The 24,779-nt window shown below is 40.1% G+C and overlaps 1 protein-coding gene across 2 annotated transcripts in view; it reads right to left on the reverse strand.

The window, feature by feature from the left end:
* Positions 1 to 24,779, reverse strand: part of LOC126259962 (DNA mismatch repair protein Mlh3-like) — a 169,167-nt gene that overhangs the window by 56,407 nt on the left and 87,981 nt on the right. For both annotated transcript variants that reach the window (XM_049957073.1, XM_049957074.1), the window contains one exon: positions 18,082 to 18,251. In XM_049957073.1, the coding sequence (XP_049813030.1) occupies positions 18,082 to 18,251 (170 nt within the window). The remainder of the gene's footprint in view (positions 1 to 18,081; positions 18,252 to 24,779) is intronic.

Below are 24,779 nucleotides of genomic sequence, written 5' to 3' on the forward strand. Positions count from 1 at the left end.
GCATTTGCCTCATTTAAACTATTCCTTTTTATCCACTTTTTGTGTGTGGTATTATTAAGATTTAATTAAAACATGTAAAGCATATGCTTGCTTATTTCTTAGTCCATTACATGCATGTATAGGGCATATGTGTCAGTGAAACTTTGTAGTGCTTGTTTATAATACAGGCCTGCTTCAGGTACACTATGGAGTATTGTATTGTGTCTGTCATAGGAAGGAACTCGAAGGTTGATGATATAAATACTGCAGTTAATGGTACAACACCTCAAACCTAAGCTAGCTACGTAAAAAGGGAAGGAGCTGTTCCAAAAATTACTTCTATTCTATGCTCACTAGTAGATGCTATTCCAAGGCATTTCAAATGTTTATCTGAAAGTCAAGTAAAGTCTGAAGAGCTCTGTACAACTTATCATTATCCTTGTAGTGTTTTAAGTCAGAGTACAATCTTAACTTAAGGTAAATTAAGTAAATTTTAATTTCCATAGATCTATTAGGTTAAAGAGTAAGTAATTATCCAGTTTAGTTTTCTGTGCGATATTGAGGGTTTTCTTACTTTGGATTCCTGTGCTGAATGATTATGACGGTTCAGCTTTACTATTTGCTACTTGTTTGGCTAGTGTGTGAATTTTAAGAGAAATTGTTATGTAGAGCAAAGGCTGTAAACTTTTTAAAACTGAGAGAATATCAATGAATGTGTAATGTGTTAATGTAGCTGTGATTCAATCATTTGTTTCCACCCTTTCTGATCCCATATCCCCAGTAAATACTACGTATGTGGTTGCAGTGTGTGACTGACTGATTGACAGTGTACACAGATATTTTGGGTAATTATGCTAACTTGCTCATTGATACTGTGTCAAATGTTACGAAATGCCTACCAATGTAAGGATCTAGCTTTTTTGAGGAGGAGCGCACTTGTCTATGAATTACAGAGGTAAAAGATAGAAGTGATTAAGCAACTTCATCAACTTATTCATTTGCCTGTACACCAGACTACCAAGCCCAAGAAGTTAAGTTGGCCACTACTGCTACTGCTGCTGTTTTGGAGGCAACGTTAAAGGGCAGGTGGAGTAACTAGTAACCTACAGTAATATCATTGAAGATGATTTCATATTAGCAACTCCAGTGAAGCCAGTAGTGACAGTTACCAAGTAGATAAGAATGTTGGGGAAGAGCAAGTGGTCTTTGACACTACATCTTCACAGTTACAGAATCCACAGCAGTACAGTTTAAATCAGTATTCTCAGTTGTCACTGGATTCAGTTGATAAGATAGTACAGTTTTTGCACTTTTAAGGTGGAATTTTAAAATCAAAAGTTAGCTATACAAGTAAATAATGTGGATGCATTATGATTAATAGCCACAACTGTAAAGAGTAAATTACAGGAGGAAGTAGAGTGATCCACACAACAGAATAATGCATGGAAACAACCAAGAGAAGGAAGAAGAGTAGGTTGATTCTGCCCAAGGCCTTGCAAGAATTGACTGGTCATCAGCATTGGCATGAGCAAGAGGTTGCTGAAACTTTAATGGAATATGTTGAATGGACTAAAACAAGTGTGGTAGCCTTAGAATTGGAGTTCACAGAGGAACAAACAGTGAACCATATTTTAGGTGGGTTCAGTTTCAAAACCAGACAGAGAGCTATACTTTATTGAATTCCCACAATGTTTGCTCAATTAGAAGGACTAGTGAGACATACACAAGCCACTGAATTAATGGATTCTTGTAGGAATAGAGATAATGAAGGAGAAGTCTGTGAAAATCAGCACTCACACAAAAAAAACAGGGGGAAGGAACATATCTCAGAAAACTTATGTAGGAGACAGGAATTTCCAAGGGCAGATTGGGAATGGGATAGCAAAAGTAACTTTTTGGAACAGTAGCAAACAGGGGAATATAAGGAGGGAATGCACCAAAACGGTATTAATTAGTGTAATAAGAGAGGGTGGAACTCTGCATTTGCTATTTGTTTCTGAAGCTATCAACAATGAACCAGAATGCATCTTAGTTGATTCTGGTAGTTCAATATTTGCCATCTATTACAAGTGATTTGTCAAGCATAAGGCTGTATGTAGCTGGGGGTACTAGATAATTTATGCTGCTGAATATCTTACAGAAGGCAGGTCGAGTCTGGGTGTGATAGGGGTTTCAGAAGTTAAGAGTTTGATTGGCAGATATTCCTGGAACATTGCCATGAGGGTTGTGGAAGATACAGTTACTGAATTTATTCTGATATTGGACTTGATTGGTAAGGCAGGACTGATTCAGGGTTGTGCAGGCCAGCGGTTTTATTTCAAGCTTTGGATTCCAGTTCAGTTTCAGTTTTGTCGACATGGGCAGGAGGGGATAGTCAACTTGGAATATGGTACACATCGAATTGAAGAGGGTAGTGAGTGGAAGTCACACAGCAGTTAGATCACTTCAACAGTTTGCTATAGGAGAAGATTAAAGCTGTAAGTGAGGACTTTCTGGATGTGCTACTGGACGATTTGGGGATGACAGATTTGGCTGAATGTTGTGTAGAGTTATGGGATCAGATTCCCATTAAATACGGGTATTATAGATTATACCCAAACAGAATGAAGGAATTAAGGGAGCAAGTAGAAAAAAATGTTGCAACAAGGTGTGATATGACCATCTAAGTCACCTTATGCTGCACCAATATTCTTAGCAATGAAGGCTAATGGGGGCTCTCATCCAGTTTTGTACTACATGGACTTAAATAGGAAGGTGATATTATGATCTACACTCCTGCTAGACTTGCTTTCATGTTTTGGATGGTTTAGGGGAACAAATATATTTACCACCTTTGATCTTAATCAGGCATACAATCAAATTCTGTTAGAAGAAGGGTCTAAGCAAGTAACAGCTTTTTTGAAATATTGGAACTTGTTTCACTTCAATCGGGTACCATTTGGTTTGGCTACAGGCACAGCAGCGCTCTCACAGCTAACAGATGCAGTGTTTGCAATATCAAGTTTCAGTATGTCTATCATTATCTCAACAATCTGGTCATGCATGTTAACTTGACTTATGAGCATGTTCTACACCTAAGAAAAGTTTTTCATGGTTGATGTGGGGATTAAGGAAATTTTTGCTTGTTCTACCATGAAGTTTTGAAGTCATATGGTCTCCAGCAAAGGGATTTCCATCAATCCAGAAAGAGTTTAATCAATGAGACAGTATCCCAAGCCAGAAAATGTAAAGGAAGTGGCTAGATACCTGAGATAGGCCAATTCTTTTAGAAAATTTATTTGCGGGTTCATTGAGATGACAGCACCCCTCAACAAACTCGGGAAGAAGGGATGTGAGTTTGTGTGGGGTCTGGCCCAGGAAGCTTCATTTGTAGCGTTAAAGAAGCCTTGCAGTCAGCACCAGTATTAGCCCTGCCTGACTTACACATAAGGAATTTCTCTTATAGACTGATGCATCAGCTTTGGGAGTGGGAGCAGTTCTGCTGCAAGAACAGAGAGGCAGCAATAAGGTGACTGTTCATGTTTTAAGTGGTCGCATGATTTAGAGGAACAATATTCACCTATTAATTAGATTCTTTGACTGTATTCAGTAATTAAAACTTCCGGGCTAAGAGGCCATGGTCCAATAGTAGAAATACTTCTCCCTGACGTTTCGTTGCCAGCTGCGGGCAACATCATCTGAGGTGAGTCTACGAAGACTCACCTCAGATGATGTTGCCCGCAGCTGGCAACGAAACGTCAGGGAGAAGTATTTCTACTATTGGACCACGGCCTCTTAGCCCGGAAGTTTTAATTACTGAAGACGCCGGCCGTGAAAGCCTACACGCTATGATTTGACTGTATTGTTTGGTATGGAGAGATTTAGATACTGCCTTGACCATAGGCAGTTCACCCTAGAAATGGACAATCAGACACTTAACTAGGTGTTGGTGAGACCCAGAATGACTGGTCACATTGCCAAATGGGCCAACCCGATTATTAATGTTCAAGTTTGCAGTGAATAATATACAAAGCCCTGAGATTGTGATTGCTGATAGTCTGAGCTGTATGTTTGGAGAAGAGGGAAAGGAGCAAAGAGATGAACAGCAGGAGAAGGATTATGGTGTGAATGCTACAAAGGCCTCTATCCTCATGAAGATTCTGCTCTTATTCCATGACATCAAGGAATTTAAGGACTCCAATGAACATCTTAACAGAATTAAAGAATGGCTCCCAGGAGGGGAGAATGTTAAGCCCTATGTGTTGGATGAAGGGGTGGTTTGCTGTAGGATAAGTGGTAAATATGATCTGAAGGTAGTTGTGCCTACTGAACTGGTTCCATTACTGTCCAAATATTTTCATGAGTCACCAATGGGTTGACATCTTGGGGCTGTATAAGATGCGAGAAATGATCAGACAACAATCTATACGACTGGATATTGATCATGTGATATTGAAGGGAATACACAATTGTGACATGTGTGCAATGAGAAAACCCAACCAGGATAGTAGGGGGTGGATATTTAGCTTCCAAGACAATGGACAGACCCTTCCAACTGATGTATTTTGATTTTGCTGGACCTATGCCCCCATAGGGGCCAAAGGAATTAAGTCACGTAAATCTACCTAGATCTAAGGCAGGCAACAAGTTCATTTTGTTGTATGTGGATGCATTCACCAGGTTTTTTTGGTTGTTTCCAACTGGGGACCAACTGGAGGAGCAACCATGCAATTAATCATTCAAAAATTGCAAGATATTTTGGAACCTTTGGCCCCCAACAGTCTACAGTTACCAACAATGTGACTACATTCACAGCCCACCAATTCAAGCAATTCTGTATTGGAATGGGTATATGACGCATCACCATCATGCCATATTATCCCAACCCCCTATACACAGGAAGAATTAATAGGAACTTCCGGTCTGCCCTGATAGCATATTGCAATAAGAACAAAAGTGCTTCCTTCATTAACCAGGGCATACAACACTACATGCAACAAGAGCCACCAGTCAACGACCACAAGCTTGGTTCTGGACTACTGAATACACAAGCTGGGTTCTGGACTACTGAATAGGAACTCCACTGTGCAATTTTTGGTCCACTGAGGACTTGCCTGAAATGAAGAGTGCTCAGCAGGTGGTTGCACAGTGGAAGAGAACAAAGAGGGATATCCAAAAGACTCATGAGAGGGAAGCCAAATGTTACAAAGAGGGATGGCAGCCAAACAGCTACCAAATTGGGGATACGGTATTTGTCAATAATTTTCAAGGAGAGAGCAAGGCTTTGGAAAAAACAACCAAAAAATCACTGCCCAGTTCCGTGGACCCTTTGAAATTCAAGGACTTTTAATACGAGTGACCAACTGTTTGAAGGAGCTCCAGAGATTAAGATCGAGACACATCTAACATAGGTAAACTTAGGTCCTCGAGGAGGATTCCAGAGTTCCCTCAGCTACTTGACTAATGGGGGATTGGGGGGTGGGGGGTGGGTGGAGCTGGAAAGAGTACACACCATTTCGTCATTTTGTCACATTGGCATCACCCAATCTGCATTCTATGTAGAGACCAAAGTGGACATGATCACTTGCTTCCTTCATTAACCACTCCATAAAACACTGCACACAATGAGAGCAACCAGTCCACACCCACAAGTGGGCAGAGTATATGTCATTTTTGCCACTATGGCCTAGGTTGGCATCACGTGATCTGTGTTCTACCTTGGCCATATTCCCAACCAGTGCCACTTGTGAGTTCTTTGACAGTGAAAGGGGTTTATCTGCCCAAGTGCAGGATGGAAGAGAGGACAGCAATGGTGAGTTAGATTGAGTACTGAAAGTAAGCAACTTCTTGTTGCTCACTATGAAGGAATGCCCGACATGAATAGATGGTGTGTTTACTGTGGCTGTGCCTAAGTGGAAGTGACCGTGGTCTGTTGCACAGAGCACTGTCATTGTGTATGCTTGGCACGAATGCTCTGTGCATTTAGGTACTGTGAATAAGCCAGATGCATACAAACTGTAAATCAAGATTGTGTCAGACATTCACTTCCTTCAGGTGCTGGGTACTTATGGTTTTCCATCCTTAGTGTGTACTGTTATTTGTTCACAAAATTGTTTGTATATATTTTATGTGCTACATGAACTGCTGACATTCAACACTTTTGTGTACATGCTTTATTATAGAGAAATTTGCACAATTTAAATTATTCTGCTGTATCAGCCTTCTGTGTGTGTGGTATTATCAAGATTTCATTAAAATATGTACGATGTACACCTGCTTATTTCTTAGTCCATAACACATATGTGCAGGGTGAATGAATCAGTAAAACTTAGTAGTGTTTGTTCCAACTATGGCCTGTTTCAAGCACATTATGAGCTATTGCATTCTGTCTCTCATATGAAAGAACTCAAAGTTGATGATATAAATACTGCATGTAATGACACATTACCTCAAACCTGAGCAAGCTACACAAGAACAGAAGGAATCGTTACAAATATTACTTCTGTTCTATGCCCACTAGTGGATGCTATACCCAGCCATTTCAGATGGTTATTTGTGAGTTCAGTCAAGTCTGAATAGGTCTGTACAAATTACTGTTATCCTTGCAGTGTTTCAGCTCAGCTTGCATTCATATGTTCCTTAAGGTAATTTCAGTAAATTTTAATTTCTGTAGATCTGTTATGTTCCAGAGTAAGTAATAGTCCAGTTTAGTTTTTTGAGCAACATTAAAGATTTGCTTACTTCTGGATTTCTGTACTGAACAGTTATGATGGTTCAGCTTTTTTAATTAGCTACTCATTTGGCTTGTGTGTAAATATTAAGAGAAATTGTTGATTTTTTTCCAGTTTTTTATTCTGCTAAATGCATGCAGTTTTCTTATGTACCTGCAAATGCTCCCTGAATCTTACTTTAAAATAACGGCCCATTTGACCAATATAAAATTTGTCACAACTGCTACAAATGATATAGTAAACCCCAGAACCATCAAAACTATCAGAATTATTACTCAAGTTATGTTACACACAGAGTTTCCTTACTCTGTTAGAAATTTCTTGCCAAACAAATTGAAACTGAGTACTAGACAGTTTGTTACTTAATTCCAAATGTAAATCGAAAGCTTCTTTATTTAACAAGTCTTTATGTTTATACGAATGAGTAGTACTGCAGAATACACAAAATTAATAGAACTTTTAGAATTTGCATTAACTTATAATTTTTTACCTTCAATGGCAAAATATATGAACAAAAAGATGGTCTTGGGATGGGTAACAGTATGGCTGGTACGTTAGCAGACATTTTTATGAATGACTTAAAATGTATGCTAAGTTTCCACAACTAAAAGACAAGACTATATATTTTTTTCATAATGTGGGGCCACAGTCATAATATATTTGTTTAAAGTCAGTACCGCCATTAGACTGTTTTGTATTTGCAGTGTTTCATTTACACTATCATGATTTTGGCTTAAAGTGCCATTATCAAGTGTTTTAGGCACTGTATAACATTAAAACACTTGATAATGGCATTTTACGCTGAAATCATGATCGTTTAAATGAAACACCGCAAATAAAAAATTGTCTAATGGCAGTACTGTCTTTAAAGAAACAAGACCACATATTATACACATTATGTCGATGACATCTTGCTACTGTTAGAGGGTGATGAGAATGAGGTTACCGCATTTTATCAAGCCATAGGCAGCATGCACCAAAAAATAGCTTTTACTGCAGAACTAGAAGAAGCGGGCTCCATTAAATATTTAGACCTTACTATTAAGAAGCTTGATAACAGGCATCAATTTTTCATATTCAGAAAGCCTACATGTACAAATACTGTTATCGGTGCCAGTTCATGCCATCTGCCATGATATAAAAGGGCCTTTTTCACCTCTATGATCCACCAACTCTTTCGATTACCATTGGCCAACAATGAAATATGCCAAGAACTTGGTATATTAAAGCAAATTGCAGTGGCCCACAGTTTTTCTGCTAATGATATTACATGCCCATATAATAGGATAAAAAAACATATAGTAAATAGTAGGCAGACCCACAATCACCCAGAAAAAAGAAGTAATAAAGAAAAACTGAAAACTATTCCAATGAAATTTTACCGACAAATGTTCCAACAAATAGAAAAGATTTTCAGGAAATCTAAGGTTAGATGTGGTTTTCAAGTTAACAACACTCTGAAACTCCATATAAAGCATAACTTGAGTAATAATTCTGATAGATTTGATGGTTCCGGGGTTTACAAGATCGTTTGTAGCAGTTGTAATAAATTTTATATTGCTCAAACCGGCCATTCTTTTAAAATAAGATTCAGGGAGCATTTGTAGGCACGTAAGAAAACTGCATTGGGAATGCATTTAGCAGAAACTGACCACACTACAGGGAATATTGAGAATTGTAGGCATATTCTACACAGGGCAGAGAAGGGTCATGCTCTCAACTTCGTGGAGGAGTTGGACATTTACAAGGCCAAAAAGCATGAGGTTGCAAAGGTACTCAATGGACAAAGCGATTATGTGCCCAACACCTACTTTGCTTTGTTTGATAACATACTACGATAACCACTTAATACCTCGCTTATTTATATCTAGCCTTCTTGCTGATTTATGTCAAGAACAGTATGCATTTGCCTTACTTCCATACATTTGTTCTCTAATCCTGTAACTGATTATATCCTACCTATTCATGCATTGTATGCCCAGACTATATAATTTTATTTATCGACTGTTGGTATGTTGTATAAACATTTTCTGTGGGAAAAATCACGATGTATGAAAAGCCCTCTAGTGGTTAAGTTCTTATGATCGCTGTGCACCTACGTAACATCCTGGAGGCCAAGCCAACAGAGGGCGTTGATTATTATTCTGTTATTTTGTCTGATAGAAATTTTATCTTTCATAGGTAATTTATAGGTTGCTATAGGCAGTGTATTACGTATATTTTATTTTTGACTGTAAATTCACCATAAAAGTGTCAGACCTGTTATCTTTATATATTTCCTTTTAATAATTTTATATGGTTAACTTTATTTGTCTTTTATTTTATCACAATTGGTTTCTATAACAGTTATCAAAATTTACAAGTACACTCCTGGAGATTGAAATAAGAACACCGTGAATTCATTGTCCCAGGAAGGGGAAACTTTATTGACACATTCCTGGGGTCAGATACATCACATGATCACACTGACAGAACCACAGGCACATAGACACACGCAACAGAGCACGCACAATGTCGGCACTAGTACAGTGTATATCCACCTTTCGCAGCAATGCAGGCTGCTATTCTCCCATGGAGACGATCGTAGAGATGCTGGATGTAGTCCTGTGGAACGGCTTGCCATGCCATTTCCACCTGGCGCCTCAGTTGGACCAGCGTTCGTGCTGGACATGCAGACCGCGTGAGACGACGCTTCATCCAGTCCCAAACATGCTCAATGGGGGACAGATCCGGAGATCTTGCTGGCCAGGGTAGTTGACTTACACCTTCTAGAGCACGTTGGGTGGCACGGGATACATGCGGACGTGCATTGTCCTGTTGGAACAGCAAGTTCCCTTGCCGGTCTAGGAATGGTAGAACGATGGGTTCGATGACGGTTTGGATGTACCGTGCACTATTCAGTGTCCCCTCGACGATCACCAGTGGTGTACGGCCAGTGTAGGAGATCGCTCCCCACACCATGATGCCGGGTGTTGGCCCTGTGTGCCTCGGTCGTATGCAGTCCTGATTGTGGCGCTCACCTGAACGGCGCCAAACACGCATACGACCATCATTGGCACCAAGGCAGAAGCGACTCTCATCGCTGACGACGACACGTCTCCATTCGTCCCTCCATTCACGCCTGTCGCGACACCACTGGAGGCGGGCTGCACGATGTTGGGGCGTGAGCGGAAGACGGCCTAACGGTGTGCGGGACCGTAGCCCAGCTTCATGGAGACGGTTGCGAATGGTCCTCGCCGATACCCCAGGAGCAACAGTGTCCCTAATTTGCTGGTAAGTGGCGGTGCGGTCCCCTACGGCACTGCGTAGGATCCTACGGTCTTGGCGTGCATCCGTGCGTCGCTGCGGTCCGGTCCCAGGTCGACGGGAACGTGCACCTTCCGCCGACCACTGGCGACTACATCGATGTACTGTGGAGACCTCACGCCCCACGTGTTGAGCAATTCGGCGGTACGTCCACCCGGCCTCCCGCATGCCCACTATACGCCCTCGCTCAAAGTCCGTCAACTGCACATACGGTTCACATCCACGCTGTCACGGCATGCTACCAGTGTTAAAGACTGCGATGGAGCTCCGTATGCCATGGCAAACTGGCTGACACTGACGGCGGCGGTGCACAAATGCTGCGCAGCTAGCGCCATTCGACGGCCAACACCGCGGTTCCTGGTGTGTCCGCTGTGCCGTGCGTGTGATCATTGCTTGTACAGCCCTCTCGTAGTGTCCGGAGCAAGTATGGTGGGTCTGACACACCGGTGTCAATGTGTTCTTTTTTCCATTTTCAGGAGTGTATTTTACCTAATGTGTTTTTATCAGATTATGGTTCTTCCATAAATGAATAATACATCTAAGCCCACAATAGCAACATCTATGGAGCATATGTTGTTGTTGTTGTGGTCTTCAGTCCTGAGATTGGTTTGATGCAGCTCTCCATGCTACTCTATCCTGTGCAAGCTTCTTCATCTCCGAGTACCTACTGCAGCCTACATCCTTCTGAATCTGCTTAGTGTATTCATCTCTTGGTCTCCCTCTACGATTTTTACCCTCCACGCTGCCCTCCAGTACTAAATTGGTGATCCCTCAGTATTCAGTTTATTCACCATTGACCACTTACAGCAGAATAGGTCTGAGCATTAAATATACAATTAACAATAACTTTACAGTAAAGTTTTTACAATTTAATTCCTTTTCTTTTAGGAATATTCTTATATACTAATGTCAATTATTATTTAAAAATATTCTGTTATCTTATAAAATTGGTGTTTGAGTAACCAGTCATAAACCTTACGTTTGAAAATATTACTGGTCAGTGACCGAGCAGATGCTGGAAGTTTATTGAAGAATTTTAAACTCATTATTTTGTGTGAGTTTGCAGTCTTTGTGGGTCTGTGTCTTGGTACGTCGAAGTCCAGTTTGCCTCTGGTGTTGTGGGGATGTATGTTCTCTCTCGTCTCGAACTCATTTAAGTTGCTTTTGACATAAAGCAGTGCTGTGTAGATGTATAGATTCACAACAGTTAATATCATGTGCTTGATAAAGAGGGGGCAGCAGTGTTCCTTGGGCTTAACTTTGCTCATTATTCTGATTACTTTTTTTTGAATTTTCAGAATTTCACTGACAAAGCAAGAATGTCCACATAACAATATGCCGTAGGAAATGTGTGACTGAAAGAGGCCAAAATATACCACCTTTAGATACTCATCAGTGACTACATCTGTCAGTCTCAGAACATGTCCTACCAACCGATCCCTTCTTCTAGTCAAGTTTTGCCACAAACTCCTCTTCTCCCCAATTCTATTCAATACCTCCTCATTAGTTATGTGATCTACCCATCTAATCTTCAGCATTCTTCTGTAGCACCACATTTCAAAAGCTTCTATTCTCTTCTTGTCTAAACTATTTATTGTCCACGTTTCACTTCCATACATGGCTACACTCCATACAAATACTTTCAGAAACGACTTTCTGACATTTAAATCTATACTCGATGTTAACAAATTTTTCTTCTTCAGAAATGCTTTCCTTGCCATTGCCAGTCTACATTTTATATCTTCTCTACTTCGACCATCATCAGTTATTTTGCTCCCCAAATAGCAAAACTCCTTTACTACTTTAAGTGTCTCATTTCCTAATCTGATTCCCTCAGCATCACCCGATTTAATTCGACTACATTCCATTATCCTCGTTTTGCTTATGTTGATGTTCATCTTATACCCTCCTTTCAAGACACTGTCCATTCCATTCAACTGCTCTTCCAAGTCCTTTGCTGTCTCTGACAGAATTACAATGTCATCGGCGAACCTCAAAGTTTTTATTTCTTGTCCATGGATTTTAATACCTACTCCGAACTTTTCTTTTGTTTCCTTTATTGCTTGCTCAATATACAGATTGAATAGCATCGGGGACCGGCTACAACCCTGTCTCACTCCCTTCCCAACCACTGCTTCCCTTTCATACCCCTCAACTCTTATAACTGCCATATTCCTACTGTACAAATTGAAAATAGCCTTTCACTCCTGGTATTTTATCCCTGCCACCTTCAGAATTTGAAAGAGAGTATTCCAGTCAACATTGTCAAAAGCTTTCTTTAAGTCTACAAATTCTAGAAATGTAGGTTTGCCTTTCCTTAATCTATCTTCTAAGATAAGTCGTAGGGTCAGTATTGCCTCACGTGTTCCAACATTTCTACGGAATCCAAACTGATCTTCCCCGAGATCAGCTTCTACCAGTTTTTCCATTCATCTGTAAAGAATTTGCATTAGTATTTTGCAGCTGTGACTTATTAAACTGATAGTTCGATAATTTTCACATCTGTCAACACCTGCTTTCTTTGGGATTGGAATTATTGTATTCTTCTTGAAGTCTGAGGGTATTTTGCCTGTCTCATACATCTTGCTCACCAGATGGTAAGAGTTTTGTCAGGACTGGCTCTCCTAAGGGTGTCAGTAGTTCTAATGGAATGCTGTCTACTCCAGGGGCCTTGTTTCGACTTCTACTCCACGAGCCTTGTTTCGAAGCAGATAGGCAAACAAATTTCTGGTAGCTACTGCACTTCAGTAGGTTTTGTACAGTAACACCAGTTGCAAAATTACTGTGTGGACAATGTGACCTATTTTACACATTTTAGTTCTACTTGACAATGCTTTGCTGAGTGTATTTATGTGTTTTGATGATGCCATTACGGCTTTATCACATTAGGGAATGGTGCAAAACAGGTATTCTTTACCTTACTTTATCTGTACATTTCCCAGTTTGTGTGAGAGTATGTTGTGATATGAAGTGTTTTGTATTGTTTTGAGAAATAGACTGCCCACTAGGTGTATAGTTTTTTATTTTGTAAGTCTGTAGATGGTCATCACTGACTGAAACCGGTCATCATCAAAGGAATTTATAATGTGATCAAAGAATGGAATAATAATAATAATAATAATAAAATATTGACAGACTTGTTAAAACTTTGAGAATACTAATAAATATGTGTTGCGTTACTGTAGCTGCAACTTAATTGTTTTGCACCCTTTCTTATCCTATGGCCCCAGTAAACGCTACAATTAGTAACTAGCAAGTCAACATCTCTTTGCTGAATATTTTGATAAACTTTGTTCAGTATGCGTCTAAACTGTGTCTGCCAGATTGTTAATATCAGTCTTTTTACCATTGTATTACACAATTTGGTGACTCACTTTTAGACTGTGCCGAATGCATTATTTTTTCATAAATCATTATTTTCGGAAAATTAATGTTTACAATGTTGCCACTGAAATAATCATGCAGTGCACAGTTTGTCCTAACTCCATTAGGGCTGTAGCTATGAAAAATAAAAGTCATGTATTACATTCACAAAACCACTGTACTTATTTGAAATAGACTCCCTCTGAATCAAAACATATCTGAAATCATTTTAAAAGTGTATAGAAGCAGTCACTGTAGCCCTCTTTCGGAAGCAGTCACTGTAGTCCTTTTGCATTTAGTACTGCAGTACAATTTTCTTGGACGTCCTTAGCTGCATCATAAAACTGACCTTCCATGGCCGTCTTCAATTTGGCGAACAACTAGTAGTTGGATGGAACCAAATTCAGCAAACACGATTGGTGATCCAGGACTGTGAACCATTTGCTGCCCAAAAACTTGTACACAGTCTTCACTCTGTGGGCTGAGGTGTTGTCATGGAGAAGCAACCAGGAACCTGTCTCTTGGTATCTGTGTCAAAATCGACAAATTCTCACCCACAAATTCTGAAAGACTCAAAAAAACTTGATCATGTCTTGTTATTGTTCCACTGCAATTTTCTGACAAGTGTCTGACACATACTGTTACATTCATGGCCAGGACACCTGCAGCAGCAATGCTACAGCTTTGACTTCCTACACTGCTGTTCTTGAAATTTCAAGGATTGTAACATCACAACTCGCCATGAGATAGCATTGCAGTTTTCAGTTTCACACAAGCAGTCCTGTAAGAACTGGGACACATTATGTATTTTCCAACTTGTTTTTTGTGAATTATAAATTAAAGTGCACAGTAAACTGGTAATTGCTCAAATATAATTTAAACATATTAAAGGTGTAGACTAGTGTAACTTAAAGCATTGGTATTGTGTTCATTATGATTTGAATTCACTGAATACCTACATTGTTTTCAATAAGACTACAAATTTAAGGTGCTGTCATGGACTTCAGTCTAAAACCGGATTAGTAACATCACAACCCGTCTTCAGGAGGCAATTAAACATGAACTCATGAAACTGCTGGCTGGATTCCCTGAGATGCTTCCCACCTGGCACTACCCAAGAATCATATACAGCTTATGATATGCTTCGGGCAAGCATAGTTCCATCTTTAATCATCTTGAAAAACAGATTTCTGGCTAATGTCACAATAATAAGTAACAAGTTTGTTCCAAAAACCAAGTAGTAAAATATTGCATACATCACTGAAAATGCTTTTAAATGTCTTGGTTGTTTTAGATTTGCATAGCAGCCAGTACATGTACTCTTCAATGGCAGTTGTTGCTGAAAAATGTGAATTCTATACGAAACATTTTCCCCATGGAGGATGCACTCCTGTCTACATTTAAAACTGAAGTTCTCCATTCTGATGGAAAATTTGTTAAAGGAGTACATAAGGACAAAGTAATTCAAGACCCAAAAATATTTGAAAACTAGACTTTTCGCTATGGCTTCACTCACATACGGATTCAATGCCTATATTGGACACAATGCCTCCTACCCCTTCTCTGCATCCATCTCCTTCCCCCCTCCCCTTCCACCTCTCTGCTTACCTCATCTTCCCACCTCTTTCTGTCTCTCTCTTCCTCCTCCCTCTATTTGTCCATTTCATCCACCACCCTCTCTCTGACCATATCTTCCTCACCCATCTCTCTGTCCATTATTCTTCTTCCTCCTCTTTCTGTCAATTTTCTCCTCTCCCCTCTACTTGTTCCACCTACCCACTACCCTTCTTTTCCTTCCACATGTCTCCTGCATCATCTTCTCCTCCTCCCCCTCCCTCTGTTCATCTCCTCCTCCTTTCTCTCTCTGTCCATGTTATTCCCATCCTCACTCTCTACCTATCTCCTCCTGCCCCTATCTCCCTTTCCACCTCCTCCTAATGCCCTGTTCCTATCCATCTCCTTCTGCCTCTTCTCGCTGTCCACTTATTCCTCCCCACTTCTTCCTAATCATCTCTTACTGCCGCCTGTCCAGATCCATCTCCTCTCGCTAACCATCTCCACCCTATCCATCTCTTTCTGTCCCTCTCCTCCCCCCCCCCTTCCCTGTTCCTCTTGGCCCCTCTCTGCCCATCTGCTCCTGTCTCCTCTCTCCCTAACCATGCCCCTGCCCCTCTTTCTGTCTACCCCCTCCTCCATCCATCACAACATACCCCCAGCTCTGCCCAGCCACATGAGTAGCCCCTGTAAAACAGGTTGATAAAGCAGTCCGATACTACTCCCACATCACACTTATCGTACAGGGCAGCCTTTACATCAGGGCCAAGAAATGGTTTTCCCACAGGAGCATAGATATGGGCAAAAAATTGTTTATTCAATGCCTGCCATGTAGGCTAACCTGTGCAGCAGGCATGTTGTGTGGGAGTAATATTGGCCTGCCTTATTGAACTGCTTCGTATGGCAGTCTACACATCAGGGTGTGCAAAACCATTTCTTGTCACTGACATGTAAGTTGCCTGCACAACAGGTTGATAAGGGTGGCTCATACTACAACAAAACACTCCTGTCATTCTGGGCAGCCTATGTCTTGGGGGCTGGAAAATCATTTCTTGCCCCTGATGTGAAGACTGCCTTGCAAAGCAGGTTGGTAAGGCAGACCAATTCTTCTCCCATACAATGCAAAGCAGGTTGGTAAGGCAGACCAATTCTTCTCCCATACAATGAAAAGCAGGTTGGTAAGGCAGACCAATTCTTCTCCCATACAATGTGCCTGTCGTGCAGGGCAGCCTACATGACAGTGGCTGAAAAACACTTCTCTGAGTTATGTCCACTCCCATGAGAGCAAGGGGGTTCTAAATGCAGTGCTGATACTAATGAAGTTTTCTATCCGTGTACCAAATTTGGTTGAAATCGATCCAGGGGCTTGGGAGGAGGTACTGGACATACATACAAGCATGCTGCTCTCTCTCTCTCTCTCTCTCTCTCTCTCTCTCTCTCTCTCTGTGTGTGTGTGTGTGTGTGTGTGTGTGTGTGTGTGTGTGTGTGTAGATGAGCAAACAATGTACAGGAACATAATTTTTATGGTGATTTTAATAGAATTTTTCTTACTCAAATATGCATCAGTTGGTCTGGCAATCGACATAGCAATGCATCCACATGCTTAGAAGCCTACACTCACACAGGGTGTACCATTTTTACACCATATCACCACAGCACAATGCTGCGAGAACTTTTCTTTCCTTTTAAGTGCTCTTGGTCAGAAACTAAGTACATTAAGTTTAGTTGCACTTAAATAATAACTACTGCTTTGTAAGCCATGAGCTGATCTTATCTGTTAACCTACTAGCTAAACCATTTACATTATATTACAAGTCTTTTACAATGATATTTTTGTCACTGGAAGAACAGAATGCTTAATCATTGATTAAATAAAAAGAAGGAATTTGCCCAAGATAGAACCCTTCTTTCACTTTACAGCAAAACAGAGTTCTCTGTTTGTTACCACAGGAGGAAAGCATTGTGCTTCACATTTATGAGATATGGAAACAATCACTGGTGAGCTTTCCCCCTAATTCCACATTGTTCTGACTTATGCAAAAGCATAGCATGATCCATACAAAATAATCCTTTTGTCAAAGCAGCAAAGGTGGCTACAGTCCTCAATGAATCATTTAACCCTGCAAATGTTTCACATACAAAGGAAAAAATAACATTTTCGATTGACCCTCCTTTTTTAATCCAAACTGTAACTTTGATGACAAGTAATAAGGGTCTTTTATTACATAGTGATAATTAATGGCATTCATGACTGTTGACTGTACCCCATTTTGTTTCCAGACCGTACCATGCTGAGTGAATGTTCGCCTGGCATGTTTTTTGCACTCAACTTTCCTGACTATAGGTGATAATGACTAAAAAAATAACATTTCTCTCACTTACATGCTTGCACAGCCATATTTTGCAAGCCAGTGTTCACAATTAAAATACTGATAATGGTTGAGTGCACACTTCAATTTCATGTCACATAAATTATTATTCTTGCAAGTTAAGCTAAAGTCATGTACTAAGCATTAATGTAAGCAAACTGATATTATTAAATTAAAAAAGGTTATTTATGTTTATATGTTGGTGTTATTATCATTATCAAAATCTTACGCCACTAAGGTACGTCAGAAGTGGGAGTGACAGCACATTATATTTGGGGTGGAAATGGAGAGAGAGGAGTAGGTTAGAAACTATTAACCCCCCTCTGAACCCATCACTGGATCCACATCCATTTCCATTAGTTTTTCTCCCACCTGTACCGTTAAAATAATTTGTGAGTGAAGCTAATGATGAACTGGTTAAACTTATGGGTTAAATAACTTAATTCAATATGGTAAAACCATGTGCAATGTGTTATGTCATGGATGTTTACTTTGAAAGGGATTTCACACAGCTTCAGTCAACTCCACAATTCTAGGCACAAAGGCCACAATCATCAAGCAGCGCAATCAATGGTGCATTAAGTGCATTTTATGTTTCTCATAAACAATCTGTACACAGCATCTAACGTAACTACCACTGTTCCACTCACTGAAATGTTCTGCTGAGTAATTCCCATTCCACACAGATTTAACACATTCATCACTGAATATATGAGCATGAGACTGTAAGTCCATCCTATTCCAATGTCATTTTTACAATTTATGAATCAGTATACATGTTATTGAGAAATAATACTTACATGCATATTACAAAATATATTTTTTTTATATTCTGTCGGATACATTATCTGCGATACTTTTGCTGACAACTTTGCAAGTTTCTTTTCATACAATGATTCATCGGGCTTTCTGGAGTGCTTCATTCGGCTTTCAGCATCAAGTAATAGTTTCTTCACAAGTTTTTTAGACTCTGCATTGGGAACATAAATATTTTTGTAAATAAACAGTAATAATTAAGAATACAAAAAAATTTGAGTTAAATGCATTCACTGTATTGTCATAAAGTGAAAAAACCAAATATTCTAGTAGATACCATCTAAATTTTAAAGATGTCTTTTAAATGAATTGTTCTAACTTACATATTTACAAGATAGAATAGGACTGCAGTTAAGTACATATAGATTTCTTTTATCAGATAGATTCATTCAAAACTAAATGTCTCTTAAAATGCAAGTTTCAAGGAATTTCATTTTAAAAAGAGTCAACAGCTCACTTGCGGATGAATGACAGTTATGTGTACGAAATGAAAAAATCCTGATTTTGTTTTATTTTCAGAATAAATCTTTTACTCTTCAGTGGAGTGGGTGCTATTTTGAAAATGTCTGACTATTTAAAACTGTTGCTAGACTAGGTCTCAAACATGGAACTTTGAGTTTCATGTGCAATGTTCTTACTGACTGAACCATTCAGGTACAATACCAATAGCTATCTCCTACTTCTCAAACTTCACAGAAGCTCTCTGGTATACCTTGCTGGACTAGCACACAGGGAAGAAAGGATACTGCACAGAAGTGGCTTAAGCACACATTAGGATATTGTTTTCAGAATGAATTTTCACTCTAATGCTGTTGCAGACAGTTTTGAAACTTCATTTCTGCCATTTTAGCTCGAGTGTCCTCAGTCAGGCAATGATGGGCAGAGGTGGGCAGGAGTGTACAACATCTCACATGTGTGCAGCCTGGCAGTCAGGCCATGGCATTCATGACTGTAGGCCTTGGTTGAGTGTCTGAGGGCAGGGATAGGCAAATGTCTCATACACACAAACATGGTACATAGGGGAGCCTGGCAGGTAGCCTTTATTACCTGTGCCAGCCCATGGCAAGGATGATGGGCGCTTGTGGTCACCCATGCCCTGTAGGATAGCACTGGAACAGATTGCCCTAGGCTGTGACTAAGTTATTTGTTCACAGTATCATTTCCTTCCAGAGTGCTAATACACCAAGATAGGCATCAGAGCTTTTGTCAGCAAGGCACACATCTGAGCTTTTGTGAAGTTGAAAGAGGCAGTGGCAGAAGCTAAACTGTGACGGTGGATCATGAACTTTGCTCAAATAGCTCAGTTGGTAATACCAATGCCTGCAAAAGACTTGGAGCTGGATTATAGTCCAGGTGTGACAAACAGTTTTAATCTGCCAGAAAGTTTCAACCATGATTTTGTTTGTAACTGGCAATGTAGCACTTGTGATATAATTTCATAATCAATCATGGATTGTAGTACCAAAGTTGATCATGACACATAACAACAAACTCTTGTGCCCTAATACAACATTTTTTAATTTCTGTGAATACTAACCAAAAGTAGTTTGGCAACAGGGCACGAACATGTCCAATGTTGACAGTTACTGCGAACTTCTTTTGTAAGATGGTAGATTGTAATTATTTTTGTGGATGTGAGGTTGGTTTCCATGTTGAGGGATTTGTGGAATGAAGATGAGGAAATGTTCAAGGATAGAAAATTGTGGAAAGTTAACAGGAGATGATTTAGGTGCAGTAGGAGTGGATCATGGATAAATTGAGTCATGCGGGGTTCAGTTGTTATTGTATTGTGGACTTCCCATTGTTGAACAATGTGGATAGTTTAATAGACTGCTACTCACCACTTAGAGGAGGCACTGAGTCACAGACAGGGACAATGAAAAAGAATACTACAAATACTCACCTCTCAGAGTCCTTCATCAAAGAGCTGATAATAAGTTTTGAGTGTGATGCAGACCCCACGAAGCCATGGGCCCAAGTTGTCAACGATGCACTATGCAGGCTGGTGGTGACTCCATAATGGTGTGTGCTGTGTTTACATGGAATGAACAATGCGGATAGGAAGGAAGTCCACGAACAGATACTTAGGCATCCCCTTGGACAAATGACGAAATTATAAACCACATTTGAAGAAATGAGCAAGAGAGCCGGGAACATGATGAACAAAATTATTAGTCTTTCCAGTTATGATTATACACTGCCAATGCAAACAATAAGAATGTATCATCACACTATCTTAACTGCAATCATGGGATATTGTGTGCGTGCTTGTATGTACAGACTTCTGCTCATAACATCAACACGCATAGTAAACACGGTGCAATGGGGAATACTTCTTTGGTTGATGGGAGCTTTTGGCAATGTATCAGATGAGGCATTGCAAGTAATACTTGGAATATGTCCAACTGATCTCCAGATATGGAAAAAAGCAGCAATGTATTGGCTGAAGAAAGAACAATAGGAATACATGCCACAAGCAAGTAGCAAATTCATAATAAGATACTCCAACTGTTGCAAAAATGATGGGATGATGTGCAAACAGCATGGTGTACCTATTGTTTTCTGCCAAATACAAAACAGAGGCTGGGAATAAGGCATCTGAATCCTCAAGAGGCCCAACACACTTCTTGACTGGTCGTGAGATCTACACTGGCTATTGGCATCAAATTGGTAGAAGACAAACCTCCAAGTGTGCATATGGTGGAGAAGGTATATCAGAACATACTATCTGGGGATGTCTTCTGTATGCCAATGTTGCTGATACTGTTTGGCAGCAACTGAATCAGCATGGAAATCTTGGTGTCAAGAAGATAATGCATAGTGAGACAGAATAGCAGATCTTGGGCAACACTGGCAACACTGTTTCAAAGAAAGCTTGGGCAGCACATCATCTTATCATTCAAGTCCCATCTACTGGACTATGAGAGGTTGCAACAGAAGATCGAGGAGCAATGCAGTGAAGACAGCTGAGGTCAGCAGTTGCGGCAGAAGAACATCCAACTCTGCATGCACAGCCATTGCAACAACACTAGAGCGAAACACAGTTGTGGGCCGTGCTTCCACCCAAGGAACCAGAACTGGGAAGATGTGAGCTGGTGTGTGGCTGCACTATCTGGGGATGTCTTCTGTATGCCAACGTTGCTGACAATGACTGGCAGCAACTGAATCAGCATGGAAGTCTTGATTCACAGAGATTCTGCATTGCAAGACAGAATAGCAGATCTTGGGCAACACTGACAACACTATTTCAAAGAAAGTTTGGGTAGCACATCATCTTATCATTCAAGCCCCATCTACTGGACTACGAGAGGTTGCAATAGAAGATCGAGGAGCAACGCAATGAAGATAGCTGCGGTTAGCAATTGCGGCAGAATAACAGTCAACTTTGCATGCACAGCCATTGTAACAACACTAGAGTGAAATGCAGCTGTGGGCTGTGCTTCCACCCAAGGAACCAGAACTGGGAAGACGTGAGCCAGTGTGTGGCTGCATTCCTTACCAGCAACAATGATGCTCCCTCAGAACAGGGAAATTGCCCCTGCAACCCAGGAGCAAACATAGTGAAAGAGGCAGATGTAACCACAACACTCTCAATAGGGCCAAAGGAACTGGCAGGGGGGGCCTACAGATCAGGATGCAATGGAGTGCATCGTGGAATTTGAAAGACAAGAAAGGATGTTTTGTATTAGTAGCAGACATAGCTAGATTTGATAGTAAGTGTAGTTTCTATTTAAATAATAGGAATAGTTTTTTCTAATTATTATTATTATTATTATTACTAATGCTAGAAATAAAAACAGTGATGGGAGGTAGTACTGTGTGCGAGGTTATAATGTATATTGCATAATTTGTGTAAGAATCAATACAGTCTGAGTTTAAATTATAGGTAATGCCACAGTGGAATGAATGTATGAATGAAGAAATGGATAATAGCCTACACAGTATGAGACAGAAAAAGAAATCGAAATATACTGCATGAATTTGGACTGCAACTAATATTAGAGTAAGCACATCAGTATTAAGAAGAAGCATTACAACATTTCAAACAGATGCTCACCAAAAGAATCCTAAAAAATGTCCTAAACTACAGACTAAACATCAGAAGAGCTGCAGAATGTTCCATGAAGACAAGGAAGGAAAACTTTAATTTTAGACTGAAACAGTCTTCCAAGTACTAAGTCATGTCAGAATGATGATGATGACTCTAACAAAGAAACATATTTGTAATTCTAATTAAGCAAAACTTACCTGCAGGTACCACAAACACACATACACTAAATGAAAACCAATGTGTAAAATTCCTTGTAGTCCACTGAGACAAAACTACAGATATAAATTTTTCAAGGAACTCCATTCAGCATCTTTTGCACCGTGAAGTCTCTCCCCTTGTGTTTACAAGGGTGCTAACTTATTTTGCACATTTATAATTATTTTTGTCTCATTAAATCATCTTTTGCAGAAATGTAGCAGAAGCAAACAACACATTCATTCAGCAAAAGGGAGTATTAACACACTGTGCTAAGCAGATGACCAAACATTCTGCAGAGTGGGCTTCAAAAATCTTGCTACTCTTATGCACCTACTACCCCATAAGATTTCCAGGAATTTGCTGCTAGTATTAATGACCAATTTTAATTCAATCTTGATTCACGCACCTACAAAACAACAGAGAAAAATAATTTCCACATACACTTGCCCTTTCTTGCCTACAGGAGGGAGTGGATGTCTGTGTCCTGTGTGAAGGCTTTGTTTCCTGACCAACTTAACAAAAAAGCACTTCTCTTATGTTCATACCAATAGCAGCATAGCGTGGTACAACTCACAACACTGACACTGTAAATATTGCTAAAATTTGACAGTGTTGCTAAATTTGGATACTGTGGTGATTAAAAAGCTGCTGTAGAAGATACAGTTAAAAGTTTAGTTTTAGCTCATCTGCAGAAGTGTCAGCATACATGTATTTACAGTAATTAAGTGTCAAATAATGATAACAGTCACATTCCCAATGACAACAAAGCTAAGTACTTACTGCAGTGTTACTGTAAACAATAAAAAAAAAATTCATAAAGTGCTATTTATATAAAGGATGGTTGACAACTATTCATCAGTTTGTATGATAAAAATAACAAACTACATAACTGTACAATAATATGGAAATAATAGATTCATGCTCACCTGATAGAGGTAGTGTTGAGTTGTTAACAGGTACAATGAAAAAGAATGCTACTCAGCTTTTGGATAAAACACACACACACACAGAGCCACTGTGGTCCCTGAGTGCTAAGGCAAAATGCCTTAGCACCCAGAGACCACAGTGGCCATATGTGTGCAAGTTGTGCTTGTGTGAACATGTGTGAGTTTTCTATCTAGCCTTATTTATTTATTTTTTTAACTAAGATGGTATCTGTTCTTTCGGACCTGTCCGAAAGAACAGATACCATCAGTGACCAAGCAGATCGTTAGAATGAAATTACAATGAAATGAACACCCTTAGCGCTATCCTCTGTGTCCTCGGTGGCTCAGATGGATAGAGCGTCTGCCATGTCAGCAGGAGATCCCGGGTTCAAGTCCCGGTCGGGGTACACATTTTCATCTGTCCCCATTGATGTATGTCAACGCCTGTAAGCAGCTAAGGGTGTTCATTTCATTGTAAGGACTTTTTTTGCCTGGCATAGTGCAGAAACTAGATGTGGCATCAATTCAACATGTTGTTGGAAGCCCTCGCAGAAATATTGAGCCATTCTGCCTCTGTAGCCATATATAATTGTGAAGTGTTGCCAGTGCAGGATATTGTACATGAACTGACCTCTAGATCATGTCCCAGAAATGTTCAATGGGGTTCATGTCAGGCAATCTGGGTGGCCAGATAATTCATTTGAGCTGTCAAGGACTCCGTCGCGAAAGACTTCATAGTCATGTCAAAAAACCAATTGTGAACAATTGTGGCCCAGTTACATGGTGCATTGTCATCCATAAATATCCCATCATTGTTTGGGAACATGAAGTTCATTAACTACTGCAAATAGTCTCCAAGTAGCCGAACATAACCATTTCCAGGCAACGATCAGTTTAGTTGGACCAGAGGACACAGTCCATTCCATGCAAACACAGGGCACACCATTATGGAGTCACCACCAGCCTGCATAGTGCATCATTGACAACTTGGGTCCATGGCTTCATGGGGTCTGCATCACACTCGAAACTTATTATCAGCTCTTACCAACTGAAATCAGGACTCATCTGACAAGGCCACAGTTTTCCAATCATCTAGGGCCCATCCGATATCATCCCGAGCCCAGGAGAAGCATTACAGGTGATATTGAGCTGTCAGCAAAGGCATTTGCATTGGTCTTCTGCTGCCATAGCCCATTGATGCCAACTTTCACTGCACTGTCCTAAAGGATATGTTCACTGTACATCCCACATTGATTTCTGTGTTATTTCAACAACTATATCCTAAAGCCATTGCTCTTGGTGAAGGACGTTGGACACTGTGTTGTGCATGGTGACAGGTAACGCCTGAAATTTTGTATTCTCAGCACACTCTTAACACTGTGGTTCTCTTCTGAGTTCTCTAACGATTCCCAAAATGGAAAGTCTCACGCATCTAGCTGTAACTACCATTCCGTGTTCAAAGTCTGTTAATTCGCTGTGTGTGGCCTTAATCACGTTGGAAACTTTT

This window comes from Schistocerca nitens, chromosome 5, assembly GCF_023898315.1.
Source record: "Schistocerca nitens isolate TAMUIC-IGC-003100 chromosome 5, iqSchNite1.1, whole genome shotgun sequence".
NCBI classification, from domain to species: domain Eukaryota; kingdom Metazoa; phylum Arthropoda; class Insecta; order Orthoptera; family Acrididae; genus Schistocerca; species Schistocerca nitens.